The sequence below is a fragment of the Tachyglossus aculeatus genome, chromosome X1 (assembly GCF_015852505.1).
Source record: "Tachyglossus aculeatus isolate mTacAcu1 chromosome X1, mTacAcu1.pri, whole genome shotgun sequence".
Taxonomy (NCBI): domain Eukaryota; kingdom Metazoa; phylum Chordata; class Mammalia; order Monotremata; family Tachyglossidae; genus Tachyglossus; species Tachyglossus aculeatus.
In genome coordinates this window covers 134,160,833-134,183,153 of record NC_052101.1, presented here as the reverse complement: position 1 = coordinate 134,183,153, position 22,321 = coordinate 134,160,833, and the positions used below count along the sequence as shown (strand labels likewise).

At 45.7% G+C, this 22,321-nt stretch overlaps 1 protein-coding gene across 5 annotated transcripts in view; it reads right to left on the bottom strand.

The window, feature by feature from the left end:
• Positions 1-1,062: 1,062 nt before the first annotated feature.
• The window catches only part of LOC119919570 (telomere repeats-binding bouquet formation protein 1-like), a 37,115-nt gene continuing 15,856 nt past the window's right edge, over positions 1,063-22,321 (bottom strand). For 4 of the 5 annotated variants that reach the window (XM_038740095.1, XM_038740096.1, XM_038740098.1 and 1 more), the window contains 9 exons: positions 22,130-22,190; positions 21,915-22,030; positions 21,635-21,757; positions 16,852-17,004; positions 9,100-9,225; positions 7,156-7,295; positions 5,400-5,568; positions 3,318-3,359; positions 1,063-1,816 (listed from right to left, as the gene is read on the bottom strand). In XM_038740095.1, the coding sequence (XP_038596023.1) occupies positions 1,806-1,816; positions 3,318-3,359; positions 5,400-5,568; positions 7,156-7,295; positions 9,100-9,225; positions 16,852-17,004; positions 21,635-21,757; positions 21,915-22,030; positions 22,130-22,190 (941 nt within the window). In that variant the 3' untranslated portion in view covers positions 1,063-1,805. The remainder of the gene's footprint in view (positions 1,817-3,317; positions 3,360-5,399; positions 5,569-7,155; positions 7,296-9,099; positions 9,226-16,851; positions 17,005-21,634; positions 21,758-21,914; positions 22,031-22,129; positions 22,191-22,321) is intronic. The other variant, XM_038740097.1, reaches the window with a different exon arrangement.

Here is a 22,321-nt window from a genome sequence, read left to right as displayed (position 1 = left end):
AAACGTCCTAAACGAACATTGCTTAAGAGAGCAGGAATGATAGCACAGCTATTGTCCGCACAAATGGACAACAAATGTGGGGACAGTGGTGAGTGCTGGCTCAAGTTAAAAGAAGAACTTGTCTCATGGCAAGATCTGCCTTATTCACGTCATAACCATTTTTCTAAGGAACCTCACCGTCAGATGCTTGATGATCACTGACTATGGAGTTCTCATGTCACTGTAATAGCTTCAGACTTCACAAATGGTCCATTAGAGGGAGTTGATGGCTGCCATTGTGCTCTTTTTAAACAGAAGCTCAGAATCTGGTCACATCTCATTTGTAACCTAAGGACAGAAGAGGTGTCCTCTTATGTTCCTCAGGAAAATGTGACACCCAGCAATACATGTGCCATTATTTGGAGAAATGGCTGGGTTTCCCACACCACCTTTCGAAAAGGGCCACGCTTGGGTGAATTGGGTATATTGAGTCCACGGCTTATTTGGATTAGGCGAAGCTTTCAATTGTAGCTTTAAGAGCCCTGAGCCTACGTGTATTCAAGGCTTTACTTGTCAAGTCAGGTCAAAGAAATAATGCCACGTGTAATAATGATGATAATAATAATGATGGCATTTGTTAAGTGCTTACTATGTGCCAAGCACTGTTCTAAGCGCTGGGGTAGATATAAGGTAATCAGGTTGCCCCGCGTGGGGCTTACAGTCTTAATCCCCATTTTACAGATGAGGTAATTGAGGCACAGAGAAGTTAAGTGATTTGCCCAAAGTCACCTAGCTGATAAGTGGCAGAGCCGGAATGAGAACCCACGACCTCCGACTCCCAAGCCCCTGCTCTTTCTACTAAGCCATACTGCTTCTCTAAATGTACGTATTTCAGTGATGAAGCCAGAACATCAGAAAGGATGGGAGGGAGTGGAATAAAAGGAATGAGAACATAAAAATTTAAGAGAACCAGTGGTGTATAATGTCGTGGGGCCAAGTCAATTGTGCACAGTTTCTGCAAGCCAAGGGAGAAAAAATACTCAACAAGACCATTCCAACAGATTTTCAGGAAAAAATCACCCTTTTTATTTATTAATGGCATCTCCTTTAACTTACCTAAGACATTTCACTTATTGATCAAGGGTGTCTTATATTCTCTTTTGTGTATGAGCCAGAGACGACACAACCGCGTGGGAACAATAGGCTATGTTCTTTCTTAGTACATAACTCACTCCACGGTAGTAAGTTAGGCTCTTATTGACTTAGGTAAAATAATATTTTTTAACATTCCACAAATTATTTCATTCACCAGGAACATTTTTTAACAATCAAATTCAATTAAAACATCATAAATCCTATTAAAACATTTAGTGACCCCTGCCACCCCTTAATCATTTGTCTTAGGTAAAACAAAAGACAAATTCTAAAACAAACGGCTAAAAACAGTCCAAGTTGCGTGTTTCTTTTTGCCTGCTTCTTTAACAAGCAAAAAAGTTATCCAGATCTCATGCAACCATAAACACGTTTAGAAAACCATATCACTGCCTCCCATTTGAATATCACACAGGGAAACCACTCGGATTTGGCAGGACACAACTCGCTTAAAACAAAGAACAGTTACTATTTTTTAAAAAAATCTCTACAAAAAAACCTTCTTTCAGGAATTATATATCATTTAATTTCTCCAACTTGTAGTATTTATAGGCAAGATGCACTGTAGTCTTCCTTCCTGGGTAAGACCATGAACTTCAAATCCAATGGTTTCCCGGTTTCTTTACTGGAGTCAAAATGGAGGCTACTTTTTCTTCTGCACCTTCGTAGGGATTCTAGTGTTGTTCTGTAATCATTATGTAAACATGTCAGATTAAAGGTTTTATAGTCTGCACATTTGCATTACCTCCTGGGCCGTCTGTCTGTCTGTCCATCCACCTGCCCCCACCCCTCACTCGGACGGTCGTTAACAGCTGAGAGAATTGCCTCCACAGAGCAATTGCGAGGAAGAAAAATGCCCTTCCCCACAGAGCACAGTGTGGACAATGCTAGGGAACATCATCCGCCAAAGGGGATGATAAAATGGGGACCGCCAGCAATTCTGCAACTAGCATGGCTGCCCCTCTCCTTTCCCGTCAACATTTTAGTGAAACACGTGAGAGACCTGTGTAAGAGACAGTATCTAATTCCCACCTGCGTATTCTTCCAAGGACGTAGGTGCTCTGCACACAGTAAGGACTTAATAAATACCACCCTCCCCGCGACAAATTGTTGCACAGATCATCTTCCCAAAGCATCGTCGCCTGACCCACATCTGTCCTGTCCTTCAAGCTCTCCACGGGCTCCCTGTGTCTCTTCTCATTAAACAAAACCATCAATCGGCTTCCAGGCTCTCCACCATCTGGTCCCGCCCGAACTAACTGCTCTCTCTACCCGCTGTCCCCTAAATCGTGCTCTTCATTCCCCCACAAACAACCTTCTCACTGGACCTCACTCTCGAGTCTCCCGCCTTCAATCCCTCACTCACCCAGTTTCCCCGGCTTGGAACTCCCTCCTTCCCCTCCTCAGACAGACCACAGCCTCCCCACTTACAAATCCTTACTTCAATCCTTCCTCCTCCAACCAGTTTTCCCCAATTCCCAGCACCTCGAGTTATGCCATCCCTTTGGCCAACTCTAGCATTCAGGTACATGTCCCTAACTCATTTTCATGTCTCTGACTCTAGACTGTAAACACCTTGTGGGCAGTGAAGACGTCTACCAACTCCATTCTAGTTTACATTTCCAAGTGCTTAGTTTAGTGCTCTCTGCACATGGTAGTATTCAATAAATACCACCGACTGAATGATCGAGTAACCTTGAACGTAATGGCATTGGATTGGGAAAAAAAAATGATTTCCCCTTCAAAATTCATCAATGTTCCCATGAATAAAATTTTCTTGCCATTGCGGTGAGGCTTTTCATCCTGAAAAAAACGTTCCTAACTCTGAACTCGCAACTACCAATCCAGTCTTCCTGTTGCTGAAAGGCTATAAGATGAAGACGTTCTTTCTTAGTACATAACTCACTCCACGTGAGTTAGGCTCTTATTGACTTAGGTAAAATAATATTTTTTAACATTGCACAAATTATTTCATTCACTAGGAACATTTTTTAACAATCAAATTCAATCAAAACATCATAAATCCTATTAAAACAGAAGATGAAAGGTTCTGGGGGATGGAGCCAGCTGTAGTGGGAAGTAAGAGCTCAGACAGTCACTGGAGGTGGTGAAGGGTGGACTCTTTTTCTCCCCTCGAATTTCCAGCTAAACTTAACACAGAGGAGAGAAAACATTTGCTACTGTACCTTCCTTTGGTGGCTGCTGTGCTCTCCTTTCGTCTTCCGGAGCTGGATGTTCAAACACAGGTTCGTTAAAAGTAAAGGGACAGTAGGTTAAAAGGACACAATGGATGGTTCTAGTGAATATCTTGATTAATACTTAGGAGGAACGAATTGTGACTATGCTCATCAAATTTACAAAGCTGAGTAGGGTGGCTGACATTTTGGAAGGCCAAGTGACCCTGAACAAATGATCCCGTAAAAAGACAATGGAAGTCTGAAAGGACAATGTGTGACGGCGTACTTCAGGAGATAAAGGACAATCCAATGGGGGAAGCCTGTCCAGGCACAAAACATCTGAAAAAGACCTGGGGAGGAGTCATAACCAAACACAATCGACCAATCAATCAATGGCATTCACTGAACTAAGCACCGTCCTAAGCATCTGCCCTAAGCAACGTGCCTTAGTTGAAAGAGCACGGGCTTGGGAGTCAGAGGTCTTGTGTACCAATCCCAGCCCCGCCACTTGTCAGCCGTGTGACTTTGGGCAGGTCGTTTAACTTCTCTGCGCCTCAGCTACCTCACCTGTAAAATGGGAATTAAGACTGTGAGTCCCACGTGGGACAACCTGATAACCCTGTACCTACCTCAGCGCTTAGAATAGTGCTTGGCACATAGCAAGCGCTTAAGAAATACCATCATCATTCGGGAACATACAACTGAATCGAGATACACACTGCCTGCCAGGAGGCGTAGAGCCATGAAGCGGACGGTGAATTGTCATCCCACACGGAGGGGACGCCCGGGACTCCGTTCCCGAGAGGCCCGCCCGCCAACACACCCAGTGGCCCCCGCTGCTCCCGGAAGGCTCCTCTCCTCAGAGCGCCAGAGAGGCCCGCCATGGACGCCCGGGACTCCGTTCCCGAGAGGCCCTTCCGCCCGCCATCACACGCGCGGCCTTGCTGCTCCCGGAAGGCTCCTCTCCTCAGAGCGTGCCGCCATAGACGCCCGGGACTCCGTTCCCGAGAGGCCCGCCTGCCCGCCCGCCCGCCCGCCCTCCCGCCATCACACCGCGTGGCCCCCGCTGCTCCGGAAGGCTCCTCTCCTCCGAGCGCCGCCATCGACGCCCCTGCTTCCACCCCCCCGCCACTTAAAAGACCTTCCTTCTAGTGCCCCCAACCCCGCTTCCCGGTCCGGTCCGCCATAGACGCCATAGACTCCCCCCCACCCCACCCCGGGAAAAAGTCCCTTGTTAGCACCAAGTTACATTAACGACAACCTCATTCGCACCTACTCAGCCTTCCTGTCCCGCCATCGACCCCCGGCCCACGTCATCCCCGGGCCTGGAATGCCCTCTCTCCCTCTGCCCATCGGCCAAGCTAGCTCTCTTCCTCCCTTCAAGGCCTTACTGAGAGCTCATCTCTCCAGGAGGCCTTCCCGGACTGAGCCCCTTCCTTCCTCTCCCCCTCGTCCCCCTCTCCATCCCCCGCATCTTACCTCCTTCCCTTCCCCACAGCACCTGTATATATGTATATATGTTTTTATGTATTTATTACTCTATTTATTTATTTATATTACTTGTACCTATCTATTCTATTTATTTTATTTTGTTAGTATGTTTGGTTTTGTTCTCCTTCTCCCCCTTCTAGACTGTGAGCCCACTGTTGGGTAGGGACCGTCTCTATATGTTGCCAGCTTGTATTTCCCAAGCTTTTAGTACAGTGCTCTGCACGCGCAGTAAGCGTTCAATAAATACGATTGATTGTTTGATTGATTGAGGGACACGAGAAGCCAGTGCAGAATTTTGGAAAAGAGCAGGCCCAGGTGACCGCTCAAGTTTCCTTCTTCCATTTCTGGGATTCTGCATGGGCCAGACTCATCTCATGGGCTCAGTCATGTCAGAATTAAAGGGGTTTTGGAGGGCAGGAGGAAAGGGCCAGGTAGGTTCCCTATTCCCTCTATCACACGCGGCTAAAACCCGTTGAGTTTTTCACTTAATCGGGATTTCATATTCACATGATACAGCTAGTCTGAATTAAAACGAAACCACTGCGTTACCCTTGGTTATGGTTTACCTTCCAATTGGTTCACACTCCCTAGAAAAAGCACCTGTGACAACTCCTCCAGGACTCTCTAATTGACTCTCTAGCTCATCGTTTGCAGATGGGTGGTAAATCTGAGCACCTAACTCAGAACATTGCTTTGGAAGAGCCTTTTCTTGGTCACTGTCTTTCTGCAAGGAATCTCCAACCACACTTTCTGTTTTAGGGCCTTGTTCCTGCAATACAAGACACCGCAGAAAAAATTCCAAAGAGGCAGGTTTGCCTGTGTCTCCACGTAGCGTTGCTCTCAAACAATGTGGAAAAAGAGTGGTGTTAGCTAGAAGAAATAAACATTTTAAGGAAAGGGATCGACCTTCTAATTTGACGGTACTCTCCCAAGCACTTACAACAGTCGACGCTCAATAAATACGATTGACCGACCGGTAGGCTCACAATAAATACCATCGGAAAGATCATAATAGTAACAGGCCAAATCAGAAGCAGGGCCAGGACGTGCAAATGGCAGAGGTCCAAAGAAGTTCTTTCTTCAGATCAGCAGTGTGAGGAGCAGCGTGGCTCAGTGTAAAGAGCACGGGCTTTGGAGTCAGAGGTCATGGGTTCAAACCCCGGCTCCACCAATTGGCAGCTCTGTGACTTTGGGCAAGGCACTTAACTTCTCTGGGCCTCAGTTACCTCAACTGTGAAATGGAGATTAAGACTTTGAGCCCCCAGTGGAACAACCTGATCATCTTGTAACCTCCCCCGCGCTTAGAACAGTGTTTTGCACATAGTAAGCGTTTAAGAAATGTCATTATTATTATCATTTTTATCATTATTCAGATGCACAGACATCATTTGGGTGTCGGGAGATGCAATCCCTACCTACAAGGAGCTTACACTCTACACTTGTACACCCCTGCACAAAATCTCATCCTAGGCAGATTCATTTTCCAACAGTAAACACAGCTACATAGATGCCCTTCAACCTACTGTAAATCAATCAATTAATCAATCAAAGGTATTTGTTGAGGGCTTACTGTGTGTAAATTGATTCTTGAAGTTCTCTCAGCTACTGCTGACTCCAGGTTAAAGGGGCCCTAATTATCACCCCCCATCCTGGGCCCAAATCCTTCTCACTGGAGTATTTTTTCACTATACCTCAGCCTATGCTATTCTGGCAGAAGGTCTCGTAAAGAGATAGACATTAGCGGTGTCACTGCTCCATCCTGGGCCTCATTCCGCTCAGAGATACCCCAGGAGGTGCAGGGCACATGGCCTCCCGTGTATGCTGCTTCCCCTTTCACTTCCCCACCGCCCGCCTCTTCTGATGGGTCTCGGGCTCATCAATCAATCAATCAATCAATCAATCGTATTTATTGAGCGCTTACTGTGTGCAGAGCACTGTACTAAGCGCTTGGGAAGTACAAGTTGGCAACACATAGAGACAGTCCCTACCCAACAGTGGGCTCACAGTCTAAAATCACCCTAGGTGGTTTCTCCCTCGCTGGCCAGGGGACCCCAGAAAGCTACCACATGAGTGGCTTCGTCTGCCTCTCCCACACAACAACAGCTTCCCAGAACTCCAATTCCCCAGAAGGAAGGAGGGACATGGAGCAATTGCCCCAACTGGCCCTTCCCTATGAATGACCAGGATTCCCTTCCCCTCATATCTCTATGTGGACAATATGACAATGACCATTCTGAAGAACTGGCAGTTCAGTTTTCTGTCCCTGCCCAAATTATGATTCATGCACAGAGAATTATCAGACCTTCCTTAAAATCTTTGGAAGAGGAATTGTAATCTTTGAAAGAAATAGGCAAACCTCATCTTCTTCTCTTTTAAACTGTTCTTTAGTCAAGGTTTCTTTAGTTTTCTTCAAGTGGCCAAGAGCTCTTCCTTGATTTTCCATTTCAGAAACCTCATTTGAAACATACGCAAGAAGTTTATCAAGGAACTGCTCAGCTATGTAAAATTGGAAAGAAAAACGTTTCAATGCTAATGCTTTATGGTCATGAAAACTAGTTCACAAAAATTCACGCCCCACCACTTTAAATGTCACCAAACTTCAACTCACAAAACAGCACACAACACACTAAGCCCTATATCGTATTTCTTCTCATGGAACCCCAGTTTTCCTTCAGAAATAACTTTGGGAGTAAGACATAATCTCTTTAAAAGAAATAGGGAAGATAACAAGAGTAATCCTTATTCACTTCATCTTTTTAAGAAAAAGCGTCGGGATCCAAGTCGCTAGCCTGTCAGAAATTTAGTATCAAGTCATTTAGTTCTCATGTTATCTTCAACTGAAAATGCTAAGAGAACACAGATGAGAATATTTTTTCCCCATTTTTCTGATCTTTTAATTGGGAGTCCCAATTCTAGATGCCTAATGCCTGTTCCTTGAGATAAGCCAATGATTATGGCCATTAGCCTTTATTTTTCCAGAAGTGGATAAAAGACATGCCACGCTGCTAAATCTTACCATACTTCCTCCAAAACACTGCCTAAATGTGTCCTTTCCTCTTCAACCAGACTTGAACTATGCTTCAAGATCTGTTCATATCGTCTCTGCCCTGGACTCCATGCCTACAGCATCTTCCCCCGTTAGTCGATTCCAAACACTCCTTCCTTTATCATCTTCCTGAAACATGTCTCAGCAACACCTAGCTCCACTCCTTAAAACCCTCCAATGGCCACCCATCTCCCTCCCCATTAAGCAGAAGCTCCTTGCCATTGACAACTTTCTCCATCTTACAAATCAGTCCCCTCCATCCATCACAGCCCTGCTCACAAGTCAACCATCCCTCGCTCTCGACTCTCCCATGTCCAGCTCTTTGGCTCACACTCTTCCCCTGACCCCAGTCCCCTCCCCAGCCAAATACACCAGACTTCAAAGCCCAATCTTCAAAGCCCACCTAAAATTCTGCTTTCTCCACCATGCCTTTGCCGATTCATTCCCTACACTTCATGTTAAGCGACTCGACACCTGCGCCTAAGCTGTTAGGTGTTTACACCCATCCTTCGCGTGTATATAGAGATGGGCAACTGATGGTCCATTCAATTGTTCATTCCACCTTTCACTCTCCTCTTCGATCCTCATCCTGCCAACTGTTCCCACTATTGGTACGGACTGTGTACGTCTGTCTCCCCCAAGAGAATTTCAGCTCCTCGAGGGTACAGAACATTTGGCTTGCTCTGCTGTAATCTCCCGAGCTAACTTTGGATGCACATGGGAGCAGGGAGATGGGGTGAGCAGTGGAGGGTGCAGTGGGACCCAAAGAAGGCTTTTCTCAGAATAGAGATGTGAGCTGGTTTGGGAGCCCCTGCGGGTACCAAGGACAACTAAGGGGAGGTGAGCTAAGGGGAGGTGAGAAGATGTGAAGGAGGAGGCAAGTCACGAGGTTATATCATTGGCCTGAGAGTGGAGATTCAGAGCTGGAGATCTGAGAAATGCTGCAGTGTCCAGTTGTCTGCTACTTAGGGAGAAAACTGCTTCTAACTACACCGACAAGTCCAGAAGGTACCTAGGGCTGGTTAAGAGAGGAATCAGCTGGCATTTCCTTTGTCCATCTTTGGAGAATATTTGCTTTCCCTCATGAACACATAGCATAAAAGCACAAGACACGAGTCAGCGCTTAGAACAGTGCTTGGCACATAGGAAGCGCTTAACAAATACTATTATTTATTAATAATAATGTAAAAAGAATGACACCCTTTAGAGACTGAGATCGTGGGATCATTTTTCCAATAATAAAAATTAACTTACCCCAAATCGTACAGTTCTGCAGGACAACAGAAACAATGATGCCTACAATTTCATTATGAGATGCAGAAAAGGAGTCTATAATAAGTTTGAGGCCGTTGTTCTTGAGCAGGAGAATCAGATTTTGCTCTGCAGAATGTTATGAAGTTAGTTAGAGTCTTCTCTATTTCCATCAACGGCTAACACTTTTCTTGCAGGACATCTGCACCCATTATGATAATAATAATAGCAGTAATAATGATGATGACGATTATGATGATGATAATTATGATAATAATAGTATTTGTTAAGTGCTCACTATGTGCCAGGCACTGAACTAAGCACTGGGGTGGATACAAGCAAATCAGGTTGGACACGGTCCCTGTCCTACATAGGGCTCACAGTCTCAATCCCCACTGATGAAGTAACCGAGGCACCGAGAAGTGAAGTGACATTCTCAAGGACACCCAAACAAGCAAAAAAGTGGCAGAGGCAGGATTAGAACCCATGACCTTCTGACTCCCAGCCTTATGCCATGCTGGTTCTCATAACAATAATAATAATAATAAACATGTCATTGTAATAATAATGGTATTTGTTAAGCACTTACTATGGACCAAGCGCTATGTGAAGTGATAGGAAATAATCAGGTCAGATGGAGTCCCTACCCTACACTGGATCACAGTCTAAGAGGGAGGGAGAACTGGAATGGAGTCCTCATTCTAGATGGGAAAAATGAGTCACAGCAAGGTGAAGTGACGGGCCCAAGATCACGCAGCAGGCAAGTGGCAGAGCCTTCATTGAAACCCACGTCTCTTGACTCCCAGTCCCATGCTTTTCCCACCAGGCTTTGTTGTATGTCTTTCAGAAGAATCCTCCCAAAATAATTCTACCGATCACTGATTCCATTCAGAAAAAGATGCTAGAGAAGATTTGAAGGGCCGGGGGGCAGTGGAAAGGACACGGAAACAATTGGTTTAAATATATTTTCCATTCAGGAAGTACCCTTTCCTCCCAAGCCTTGAAGGCTTTTTAAATGGGTATCTGCAATTCCAGCTACTACCTATAAGAATAGTATTTTCCCTAATTTGAAAATGACTGTGTAGTGAATTCCTCTGGATTATTCTAGAGCTGATTTTCTTGTTTGTGGCTAATTTGGGGATTTTGCTTCTCTTCCTGTCTCTTGCTTTGCTGTGTATGCATTTTGCTTGTTGTCAGCATCTTCCATCGTCACCAACAGCAACATTTAATGGAAGCCTACCATGTGCAGAGCACTCTAGGAAGTGACCGGGAGAATACAATAGAGACACAATAGTAGACACAACTAGTGGGGAACACAAACAAGAGGAAGAAGGAAATTTGATATGCGAGTGAGCTAGTGCTTAAGTAAGATGGGATGTGCAAAAGTGCATCAGGTGGTTTGGGGTAGATAAATGCCTGGTTGCTGCAAAAGTGCTGAGGAGGTGGCTGGGCTCGAACTAAGGAGAAAGGAGAAATAAGTTAGGGAAAGCCTCCTGGAGATGCATTTTTAGTACTCCTCCAACTATAAAAACTGGAGGAAATGTCTACTTTTGTGCTGAGGTACCGATCCTGCCCTGTTCATTCCTAGAGATGCATTATTTAGATAGAGGGGACGCTAAAATCAGCCAGTGTTTATTTATGCTGACTAGATGGTGGTGGTGGGATCGGTTTGTCCACAGCAGAGGCTCCTTGCCATCACCTTGAAGGCACTCAGTCAGCTCCCTAAGTCAGCCTACTTAACCACCTTCTTCTCCCACTCCACTCCAGCTCGCACACTTTGTTCCTTCCGAGCTAACCGAATCTCTGCGCCTCGTTCTTGCATCTCCTGCCGAAAGGCCATTAGCGCACACCCTCCCCGCTGCCAGGAACCCCTTCCCTCCTCACACCTCCTCTGCAACTCTCAGGAGTCTTCATCTTTTCCTTTAAACCCACTCCTCCCTTCATTTTCCCTGCTCAGTCGACAACACCACCCTGCTCTCCGTCCCAGAAGCCTCACATTCAGGCTACTGACCAACGTTGCCGCTTTCCACTGCACGATTCCAGGATCTGCCCCTTCCTCTCCCCAACCCTGCAGCGCTGACGTACATAACTTTACCATCTACTGTTCCCCACCCTGGAACTTATTTTAATGTCTTTCTGGATTACAAACTCCTTCTGCGATGGGATGATGGCTGCTGATTCTAAGATACTCTCCTACCACGTCCAGCAATCTGTACACTCGGTTGGTGCTCAATCAAACCCTGGGGATGCACTGATTGAATAGAATTGGAATGCTATTGGGTCAATGCCAACTGTAGACGCTTAGAGAGGTGATAGCCATCAAATATCAATGCTCACTAGGGAGAAAGGGTGATTTTCATTTGGAAACCGAAAATGTACAAAAGTTCCTTCACTAACATCCATATCATATATACTTTATGCATCTAGGCAGGAGAACATACATGTGACAAGACAGAAAAAGGTTTCCATACGGCAGATTGAATTTGCTGACAAAAAGTGTTACTAGATTTAAAAAAATATTTCCAGCTGCTGTTGCAGACCCAGGGCCTAGGATCAGTGACTCTCAAAGTCCTGCCTTGGGCTCAACTAACTCAGTCAAAACCGACTTTCCTCCCTTCAGTTTCCATGTAGTGCATAACGGGGGAAGGAGTAATGGCTCGGGTCAATTTTTAAAGGATGATATTTGATATGCATTAAAGGTATGAATCTAGAGAAGCCACGTGGCCTCCTTGAGAAGGGGCAAGGGCCTGAAATTCAGAGGACCTAGGTTCTAATCCACGGCTCAGCTGCTTGCCTGCTGGGGATCTGGGGCAGTCAGCTTCACTTCCATTTCAGTTCAATCGTATTTACTGAGGAGCTTACTATGTGCAGAGCACTGTACTTAGCACTTGGAGAAGTACAATTCAGCAACAAATAGAGACAATCCGTACCCAACAATGGGCTCACAGTCCTCACACTTCACTTTCTCTGGGCCTCAGATCCCCCATCAGTAAAAGGTTGGATACCTAATACTCCCTCCTACTTATATTGTGAGCCTCCAGGTCAGCCAGAGACTGTGACCCGATTCCTCCTATGATCTACCCCAGTGTGTGTCTACAGTGCTTGGCACACAGTAAATTGCTTCATAAACACCTGAATTTTTTTCTCATTATTATCATCACCTGGCAAGTGTTGAAAATTACTGCTGAACTGGTTTTATTACTAGAATCTTGCCTCTCTGATCTTTCCAAATTGTCAGAGCATTTGTCTACAAGTAAATGTTACTCTTTAAACGGTCTTCAGTGTGACTTCTGTGACAGCAAATCAAACACCACAGAATTATCAACCAATACACAATCGGTGACTCATACAACATCTAATCAAGACTTTAGGAAAATTCAATTGGGCATTCCAGAAGGTTGCCAAAGGGCAACTTGATATTGTGGACTGTTTCCTTTTCACCAAATCAGTTGCACGCATAACTTCAAAAGGAACTCTCTCCCCTTCCTATGCATTTATACCACTCCCTCCCCCATCATAGCCTTATCAAAATCACATCTCCTCCAAGAATTGACATTCTGCTGAAAATGATGAGAATACATTTTCTGACCATTAATTAGAATTATGTTTAGTATGTCTTCATTTATCTAGAAAGGTTCTAAATTCTCAACACTGAGAAAAGATCACTGGGCACTGATCCTAGGAAGGTATCATCATTTCCTCCCTAAATAGGAACTGTGATATCTTTATCAGCAGCAACATTAGTGAAACAGACATTTCCATCAGACTGCAGCAGGTGAACTTCCTTGGCAAAGTCTTTTTTCAGGCAAGAAGGAGTTGTATAACACACTCTCTCTCTCTCTTCTTCTTCTCTCTCTCTCTCTCTAATATAATATATATATACATATAGTATATATAACTGAAAAGTGGGAAAATGTGTATTTGACTCGCTGTAGAGGTCAAGCCCACTAAATGATACACATACTTACCAACACGACTCTATGCAACGCCTAAGGGTAACCAGAACACATCGTTTTTTTCGTCAGAATTCAGATTCGCCAGAAACAGAAGTTCAAAAGTTTGGGGCACAACTTGATGCTTCGCTAGAATTATACTACCAGGAGCTAGTAATAGAAAATATTGTTTAAACATAATATAATTGATACAAACATTTTTAATGATCAGGGTGAAAAATGAGAATCCAAATAGATATCTTTCAGGTCCTCTTCTGCCTCCCCATGAGCATTCGGACCAGTGTCCCCTGCATTAATACCCAAACCCTTCCAAAACCGGAACCATTTGATGACAGCACTTGTTGGCAAGAAATGGAGTCTGTAGGCACATGGGTGCTGCCGGCACTACTGCTTGTCTCAGGGGTCTATTCCGCCCGCCCAGGGCTCAGCTTTGCTGTGGCTATGACACACAGAATCCTACTGAGCTGTGGATAATGAGCAAACAACGATGCTATTACACAAGGGCTCCTCCACCGACCTCTCCCGTCACACTCTATGACACCACTGGGCCCCCTTGTCCCTGAAGGCACGTGTTTTCAAGGCATGCCAGAAGCCTCCCTCTTACTCATCCACTCTTCTTTCACACTAGACCCCAGCTTGCACTCTTCCTTCCTTTCAAGTTGACTTTCTCACTGTGCCTCTTTTTCGGCTCTCCTGCTACAACCCATTGTTCATACCGTGGTCCCTGCTTGGAACTCCTCCCCCTTCCAACCCATTACACTAGAGCTCTCCCCATCTTCAAATCCTTTCCTGAAATTTGCCCTCCTCCATTAGGACTTTCCCGATTAAAGCAAACTTCCCAGGTTGTGTAAATCCAAAAGCTGCATTTAGCCTTTATGCTTATCTGACTCGGTACCAAGGCACATTCTCAACCTCGCAGAGAATCAGCGTGGCATAGTGGATACAGCACGGGGGCTGGGAGTCAGGAGGACCTGGGTTCTAATCCTCACTCTGCCACTTTTCTGCTGTGTAACAATGGGAAAATCACTTCACTGCTCTGTGACTCAGTTCCCTCATCTGTGAAATGGGAATGAAGACCGTGAGCCCTATGTGGGGACAGGGGACTGTGCCCACCCCAATTACCTTGTATCTACTCCGGCACTTAGTACAAGTGCCTAGCACAGAGTAAGCATTTTAACAAATACCAAAATGATTAATTTGTACTAATTTGCTCTTATCTATCCATTCTTCAATAACCTTGCTACCTACAGCTGTAGCACTGTTTCTTTCTGCTCCACTATTTTGTGAACTCATTTTTCCCCCCTTTTTTGTTGTGGCTAGTTGTCACGATGATTTCCCTTTACTTCCCTCAGTAGACTGACCACCCCCACTCAATAAATGCTACTGACTGACCAACAAGGAAGTTGTTAGGGTAAACCGGGAACACAGTGTGGTTGAGGCAGTAACTGGAGTGAATGGAGAGGAAGGGATGATGATCTGTGATACAACACTGACATAGAATCACTAGGTCACAATTTCAGTGAGGGGCAAAGATCGAGAAAGTGGGAGCTAAAATGCATCAGCATCATCATCAATCGTATTTATTGAGCGCTTACTATGTGCAGAGCACTGGTACTAAGCCCTGGGGAAGTACGAAATTGGCAACATATAGAGACAGTCCCTACCCCAACATTGGGGCTCACAGTCTAAAAGGCGGGAGACAGAGAACAAAACCAAAAATACTAACAAAACCTAAATAAATAGAGATAGATATGTACAGAGATAGAAATAAAATAAATAATAAATAGAGTAATAAATATGTACAACCATATATACATATATACAGGTGCTGTGGGGAAGGGAAGGGGAGGTAAGAGTGGGGGGATGGGGAGGTGGGGACGGAGGGGGAGAGGTAAGGAGAGGGGCTCAGTCTGGGAAGGCCTCCTGGAGGAGGTGAGCTCTCAGCAGGGCCTTGAAGGGAGGAAGAGAGCTAGCTTGGTGGAGGGGCAGAGGGATTGGGGGGCATTCCAGGGCCCGGGGGGATGACGTGGGCCGGGGGTCGATGGCGGGACACGCGAGAGCGAGGATACGGTGAGGGAGATCAGCGTGGAGGAGCGGAGGGTGCGGGATGGGCTGTTAGAAGGAGAGAAGGGAGGTGAGGTAGGAGGGGGCGAGGGGGATGGAGAGCCTTGAAGCCCAGGGTGAGGAGTTTCTGCCTGATGCGCAGATTGATTGGTAGCCACTGGGAGATTTTTGAGGAGGGGAGTGATATGCCCAGAGCGTTTCTGGACAAAGATAATCCAGGCAGCAGCATGAAGTATGGATTGAAGTGGAGAGAGACACGAGGATGGGAGGATCAGAGAGAAGGCTGATGCAGTAGTCCCAGACGGGATAGGATGAGAGCATGTATGAGCAGGTGTAGCGGGTTGGGATGGAGAGGAAAGGGGCGGATCTTGGCAATGTTGTGGAGCTTGAGACCGGCAGGTTTTGGTGACGGCTTGGATGTGAGGGGTGAATGAGAGAGCGGAGTCGAGGATGACACCAAGGGTTGCGGGCTTGTGAGACGGGAAGGATGGTAGTGCCGTCAACAGAGATGGGAAAGTCAGGGAGAGGGCAAGGTTTGGGAGGGAAGACAAGGAGTTCAGTCTTCGACATGTTGAGCTTTAGGTGGCGGGCAGACATCCAGATGGAGATGTCCTGAAGGCAGGAGGAGATGCGAGCCTGGAGAGAGGGGGAGAGAGCAGGGGCAGAGATGTAGATCTGGGTGTCATCAGCGTAGAGGTGATAGTTGAAGCCGTGGGAGCGAATGTGGTCACCAGGGCAGTGAGTGTAGATCAAGAACAGAAGGGGACCAAGCACTGAACCTTGGGGGAACCCCCACAGTAAGGGGGATGGGAGGGGGAGGAGGAGCCTGCAAAAGAGACTGAGAAAGAACGACCGGAGAGGTAAGAGGAGAACCAGGAGAGGACGGAGTCTGTGAAGCCAAGGTCAGATAGCGTGTTGAGAAGAAGGGGGTGGTCCACAGTGTCAAAGGCAGCTGAGAGATCGAGGAGGATTAGGACAGAGTAGCAGCCGTTGGATTTGGCAAGCAGGAGGTCACTGGTGACCTTTGAGAGGGCAGTTTCTGTGGAATGTAGGGGACGGAAGCCAGACTGGAGGGGGTCGAGGAGAGAGCTGTTGTTGATTCCAGTGTTACAAGTGACGAGGTGGGGGTGTGGACAGAAAGGACAGTTAGTGCTTTTAACAGGGATGGGAAAGCTGGGAAGAGTTAAATAGGATTAGCTCCGTGGAACAGGACAAAGCAGCATCAATCCAGGGGCAGTTAAGAGGGGCAACTGTCCCCGTGCCCCAGAGTTGGGATTGGATGGAAAATGTTTCAAGGCTTCTGAGCAAATGGAGAGGGAAAGACGTGAAATGGAGCCACTGGATGGCACCGTCCCCTAATAGGTAGCTGGCTTCCAGGGGCAGGCAGAATGTGTATTTGGGTGTGTGTTGGGGGAGGGGGGTGCGGGGAAGGTCGTTGGTCAGTGACGCGATGGGAGCAGGGGGGCTTGACTCTTTCCCAATTGGCTCCTCGGTCTGCCAGAGGCATTTTTGCACCCCCACTGGAACCTAAGATGGAAGTGGGGGTGTGCAACAGGATGTAGAGAGTATTGAGTTTGTAATATCAGAGGGACAGCAGCAGTGTGAATGATGAAACACCACAAAGCCATTCATAGCATCTGTGTGTAAATCAGGTCTCTATACAATCAAGCAATGAACTGAAGGTTGTACAAAATGAAGTCATTGGTAAACCATACATGCAAGTATTGGAATCACTCACGGTTCTGGGCAATGCAGAGACCCATGACACACGTCACCGATACTGCCATTTTAGCACTAGGCATATTCTGACGTGAATCTTCGGCCAGGTTGGTAAAAATGTCAGCCAAAACATCCAATCCACCCATAGATATGAAGAATTCCTTAACCGGTGCTTCAGGAATAAAGTTATAAAACAGTCAATGCTTTTTTATCAAGCAAAGGAATTATTGCATTTTGTAAAACAGACTAACTACATTGACATTTCTAGGATAGAATTCTTGTGTTAACGTGATACTTTCCCATGTGCATATAAGGAATCATTTCTCTTGTGTATTAGAGAAATGTATCCGTCCTGTTACTGCAAGTCAATGACATGATTCAGTTCAGGCTATTTAACAGAGAATCCCCGCGGAATGGATTCACTGTTTTTGTAGTCAGCAGGCTGCCAATTTTCTCTTCCCACGTTCAAAGCCTTACTCAAATTACACCTCCTGCAAGAGGCCTTTCCCCACCAAGCATTCATTTCCCCTTCTCCCCCCTCCCTTCTGAATCCCTTACCCGTTAAGCATTTGTTATTCACCACGCTCTCAGTCCCACAGCATTTATGGACATGGCTGGAATTCATTTTTGTGTCTGTCTCTCCCCTCTGGACTAGAAGCTCCCTGTGGGCAGGGAACAAGTCTACCAATTCTGTTTGTACTGCACTCCCAAGCACATCGTACGGTGCTCGGAACATAGTAAGCACTCCCAAAACACCCTAATCTATCTTCTTAGGAACCACTTCACATATACCTTTCTCCCCTTACCATTTGCTGCCCGAGTAGCCTTGCGATGACTAACAAATGGATTGTGCTGTTAGGCAATGCTTCCCGGACAAAGACATCTGTTTTTGTTTAACAGAACATGAAGATGGCTCCAAACCGGGGGTCCTCTGTCTCCTTGCCCTGGGACCTTCTCAGTGGCAAGCAGATATCCTGTCCCCAGAGATGGACACCTCTCCACCAGTTCACATCTTGGATGGGGCCTCAAAACTGTATTTCCCCCAATCTAACACTAGCTCCTTCAAGAAGTTTTCCAGACACCAGGAGACTGTAACTTCCTTGTGATCAGGGGTTGCGCCTGCCAACTCTGTTGTTCTGAACTTTCCTACGTGCTCAGTACAGTGCTCTGGGAATGGTCAGAGCTCAATAAATACCATTCGGTGTTTGATTGGGTTACTTTAGAAACCTCTTCTAATGCAAAATATTTCCAACGCTGAGTGGAAAAGCATGGAACTCTCTATTTAATACGCAAACGCTACCACATTTAATACAATCGCTTATCCAAACCCACCTGGATTACTCCTTGCTAACCTCCCTGCCTCCTGTATCTCCCCAATCCAGTTCATACTTTACTCTGCTGCCTGGATCATTTTCCCACAAAACCGTTCACAACATCAATCAGTTAATCAATCGCATTTATTGAGCGCTTACTGTGTGCACAACACTGTACTAAGTGCTTGGGAAGTACAAGTTGGCAACATGCAGAGACAGTCCCTACCCAACAGTGGGCTCACAGTCTAGAAGGGGGAGACAGAGAACAAAACCAAACGTATTAAGAAAATAAAATAAATAGAATAGATATGTACAAGTAAAATAAATAAATAAATACATAGAGCAATAAATATGTACAAACATATATACAGGTGCTGTGGGGGAAGGGAAGGAGGGTAAGATGGGGGGATGGAGAGTGGGAATGAGGGGGGGAGAGGAAGGAGGGGGCTCAGTCTGGGAAGGCCTCCTGGAGGAGGTCAGCTCTCAGTAGGGCCTTGAAGGGAGGAAGGGAGCTAGCTTGGTGGATGGGCAGAGGGAGGGGCATTCCAGGCCAGGGGGATGTCATCTCCACTCCTCAAAAAACTTCCAGTGGTTGCCCATCCATGCCCGTATCAAAACTTCCTCACCACTGGCTTTAAAGCAGTCCATCACCTCACCCCCCGCCCCACCACCTCACTTCCCAGCTCTCCTTCTACAACCCAGCCCACACACTTCGTTCCTTTGGTGTTAACTTCTCCCTGTGCCTCGATCTCACCTGTCATGCCACTGACCCCTAGCCCACTTCCCGCCTCTGGCCTGGAATGCCCTCCCTCCTGTAATCCTAAAATTACTCTCCCCGCTTCAAAGCTTCTTGAAAGCACAGCTCCTCCAAGAGGCCTTCCCAGACTAAGCTCCATTTTTCCTCATCTCCCACCCTCTTCTGCAACACCCTGACTTGCTCCCTCGGCTTCTCCACCTTCCCAGACCCACAGCACTTATGTACATATCTTTAATTGTATTTATTTGTATTGATGTCTGTCTCCCCCCAGTCTAAACTGTAAGCTCATTCTGGGCAGGGAATGTCACTGCTTATTTCTGTATTGTACTTTCCTAAGCACCTAGTACAATGCTCTGTACACAAGAAGCTCTCCATAAATGTATTTGAATGAATGAAAACGGTGTATAATTCATTTATTTATATTCATGTCTATCTCCCCATCTAGACTTTAAGGTTGTTATGGGCAGGGAATATGTCTGCTAATTCTACTGTATTGTACTCTCCCAATCACTTGGTACAGTGCTCTGTACAATAAATACCATTTACCAATTGGGGCGCGGAGGGGGCAGGATCAGCAACAGGTGGAGCGATGGAGGCGGAGGGGGCCTGGGGAGGTGGGGGCAGCAGTTGGGGAGACTCGAGAGGAAAGAAGACCCGGGCAGGGTGCTTAATAAAATATAATAATAGTAATAATAATAATAATTAATATATAATAAAGGTCTGATATTCGACTTTTGTTTAATAAAAGTAATACATGTAGTAATAAAAGTAATAAAAAAGTAGACACCTGTCAACTTGTTTTGTTTTGCTGTCTGTCTCCCCCTTCTAGACTGTGAGCCCATTGTTGGGTAGGGACCATCTCTATATGTTGCCGATTTGTACTTCCCAAACACGTAGTCCAGTGCTCTGCACACAGTAAGCGCTCAATAAATACGACTGAATGAAATACCACTGATGGATTGATCAATCAATCGTATTTACTGAGCGCTTCCTGTGTGCCGAGCACTGTACTGAGCGCTTGGGAAGTACAAGTTGGCAACATATAGAGACAGTCCCTACCCAACAGTGGGCTCACAGTCTAAAAGGGGGAGACAGAGAACAAAACCAAACATACTAACAAAATAAAATAAATAGAATAGATATGTACAGGTTGAATAAATAAATAAATAAATAAATAAATAAAAGTACAAACATATATACATATATACAGGTGCTGTGGGGAAGGGAAGGAGGTAAGATGGGGGGATGGAGAGGGGGACGAGGGGGAGAGGAAGGAGGGGGCTCAGTCTGGGAAGGCCTCCTGGAGGAGGTGAGCTCTCAGTAGGGCCTTGAAGGGAGGAAGAGAGCTAGCTTGGCGGATGGGCAGAAGGAGGGCATTCCAGGCCAGGGGGATGACATGGGCCGGGGGGCGATGGCGGGACAGGCGAGAACGAGGTACGGTGAGGAGATTAGCGGCGGAGGAGTGGAGGGCGCAGAGTGGCCTGTAGAAGGAGAGAAGGGAGGTGAGGTAGGAGGGGGCGAGGTGATGGACAGCCTTGAAGCCCAGGGTGAGGAGTTTCTGCCTGATGCGCAGATTGATTGGTAGCCATTGGAGATTCTTGAGGAGGGGAGTAACATGCCCAGAGTGTTTCTGGACAAAGACAATCCGGGCAGCAGCATGAAGTATGGATTGAAGTGGGGAGAGACACGCGGATGGAAACACTCAATAAATACCACTGACTGATATGTCTTACATCAAGGGGACCTAGAAAACGGCGTGTTTTATCACTTGATCCACCCTTCTAGGTGGACATGAATTTTCCCTGTCTTTTCCTTATAATTCTCTTCACTGCAATTTGGGAATCAGATTTTCCACTAGACTGAAAGCGCAGAGTGGGCAGAAAACATGTCTACCAACTAGGTTACATTGCACTCCCCCAAATGCTCAGTTGAGTGCTCTGCACACAGTGAGAGCTCAACAAATAACATTGATTGACTGACTGATTAAGCCTCTTCAGTAGGTTTGATACTCATTGCACTCTATTTTATGATTTATCCACACTTCAGTGAAATGCATCAAACTCATCAATCAATCAACTGTATTGACTGAGTGCTTACTGTGTGCAGGGCACTGTACTAAGTGCTTGGGAGAGTACACTCTCATACACCCCTGCCCTAAAAGACCTTACAGTCTAGAGGGGGAGACAAACATTAATATAAATTATGTATATGTACATAAATAAGTTATGTATATGTACGTAAACGCTGTGCACCTGAGAAAGGAGTGAATAAAGGGAGTAAATCCAAGTCCAAGGGCTATGCTGAAGGAAGGGAGTGGGAGAAGAAACTCATCAAATAGAAGAAATTCTATTTATTCTGATGGTTTTGACACCTGTCTACATGTTTTGTTGTCTGTCTCCCCCTTCTAGACTGTGAGCCCGTTGTTGGGTAGGGGCCGTCTCTCTATGCTGCCGACTTGTACTTCCCAAGCGCGTACTACAGTGCTCTGCACACGGTAAGTGTTCAATAAACACGTTTGAATGAATGAATCTTGTTGTCAGGTTTCCCAAGAAATACTGGCACAGTGATTTTATTTACATCGGATGTAAGCCGTCACTGCACCATACTCTGTAGAGCACTTGGGTTAGTTTATCCTACAGAAACTCAAGCACTGGAGGGGATCGATTATACTGGTTATTCCACTACAATGGTTCTCCTAAATGCATCTCAATTTTGAAATAGTTGATACTTACTGTTTCCTGCCACTGTGAGTCCAATCAATAGGCAAAGAGGATGAATTATCTCAGCCTGTATACGTGCTTCTAACAAAGTCTGTACATGCGGCAAGATGGAAGAGCAAATTGTCTGATTTTCCTCTGACAAGAAAAAACCCACAACCAAATCAGGTGAAAGTTTGACTTTGCACAGACCCTCTACCGGAAAAACTCACTTGTCAACAATTCACTGAGTTTCTCATTTTTGTCATGTTCATTTCAATGACCACAAACGCTGTAGAAAATTTACAATACTTACTATTTTGAGGATTATTGACAGCTGCAGCCAGAGTATTGCACACAGCGTTCCACAGGAAATATTTCTCCTTCAAACTTGCATTGAAGAAATCAATTTCAGATTTTGTGAGAGTTTCTCTATTAGGAAACAAGCAGTTAGAGTGCTCAAAATGTTTTAAATTTGCAAACCTTTGTTTCTTATGATCTTGACCAAAGACTAGCTTCCTATTTGTTTACCTGAATAACTTTTGCAGAACAGGGATACAGCCTGTTTCTCTCAAAAGCATTTGTCCGGCACCTAAAAATAACCAAAAATTGGTTATATATCATACAATAATAATAATAGTGGTATTTTGTTAAGCACCTACTATGCGTCAAGCGCTGTATTAAGCGCTTGGTTAGATACAAGATAATCAGGTCCCATATAGG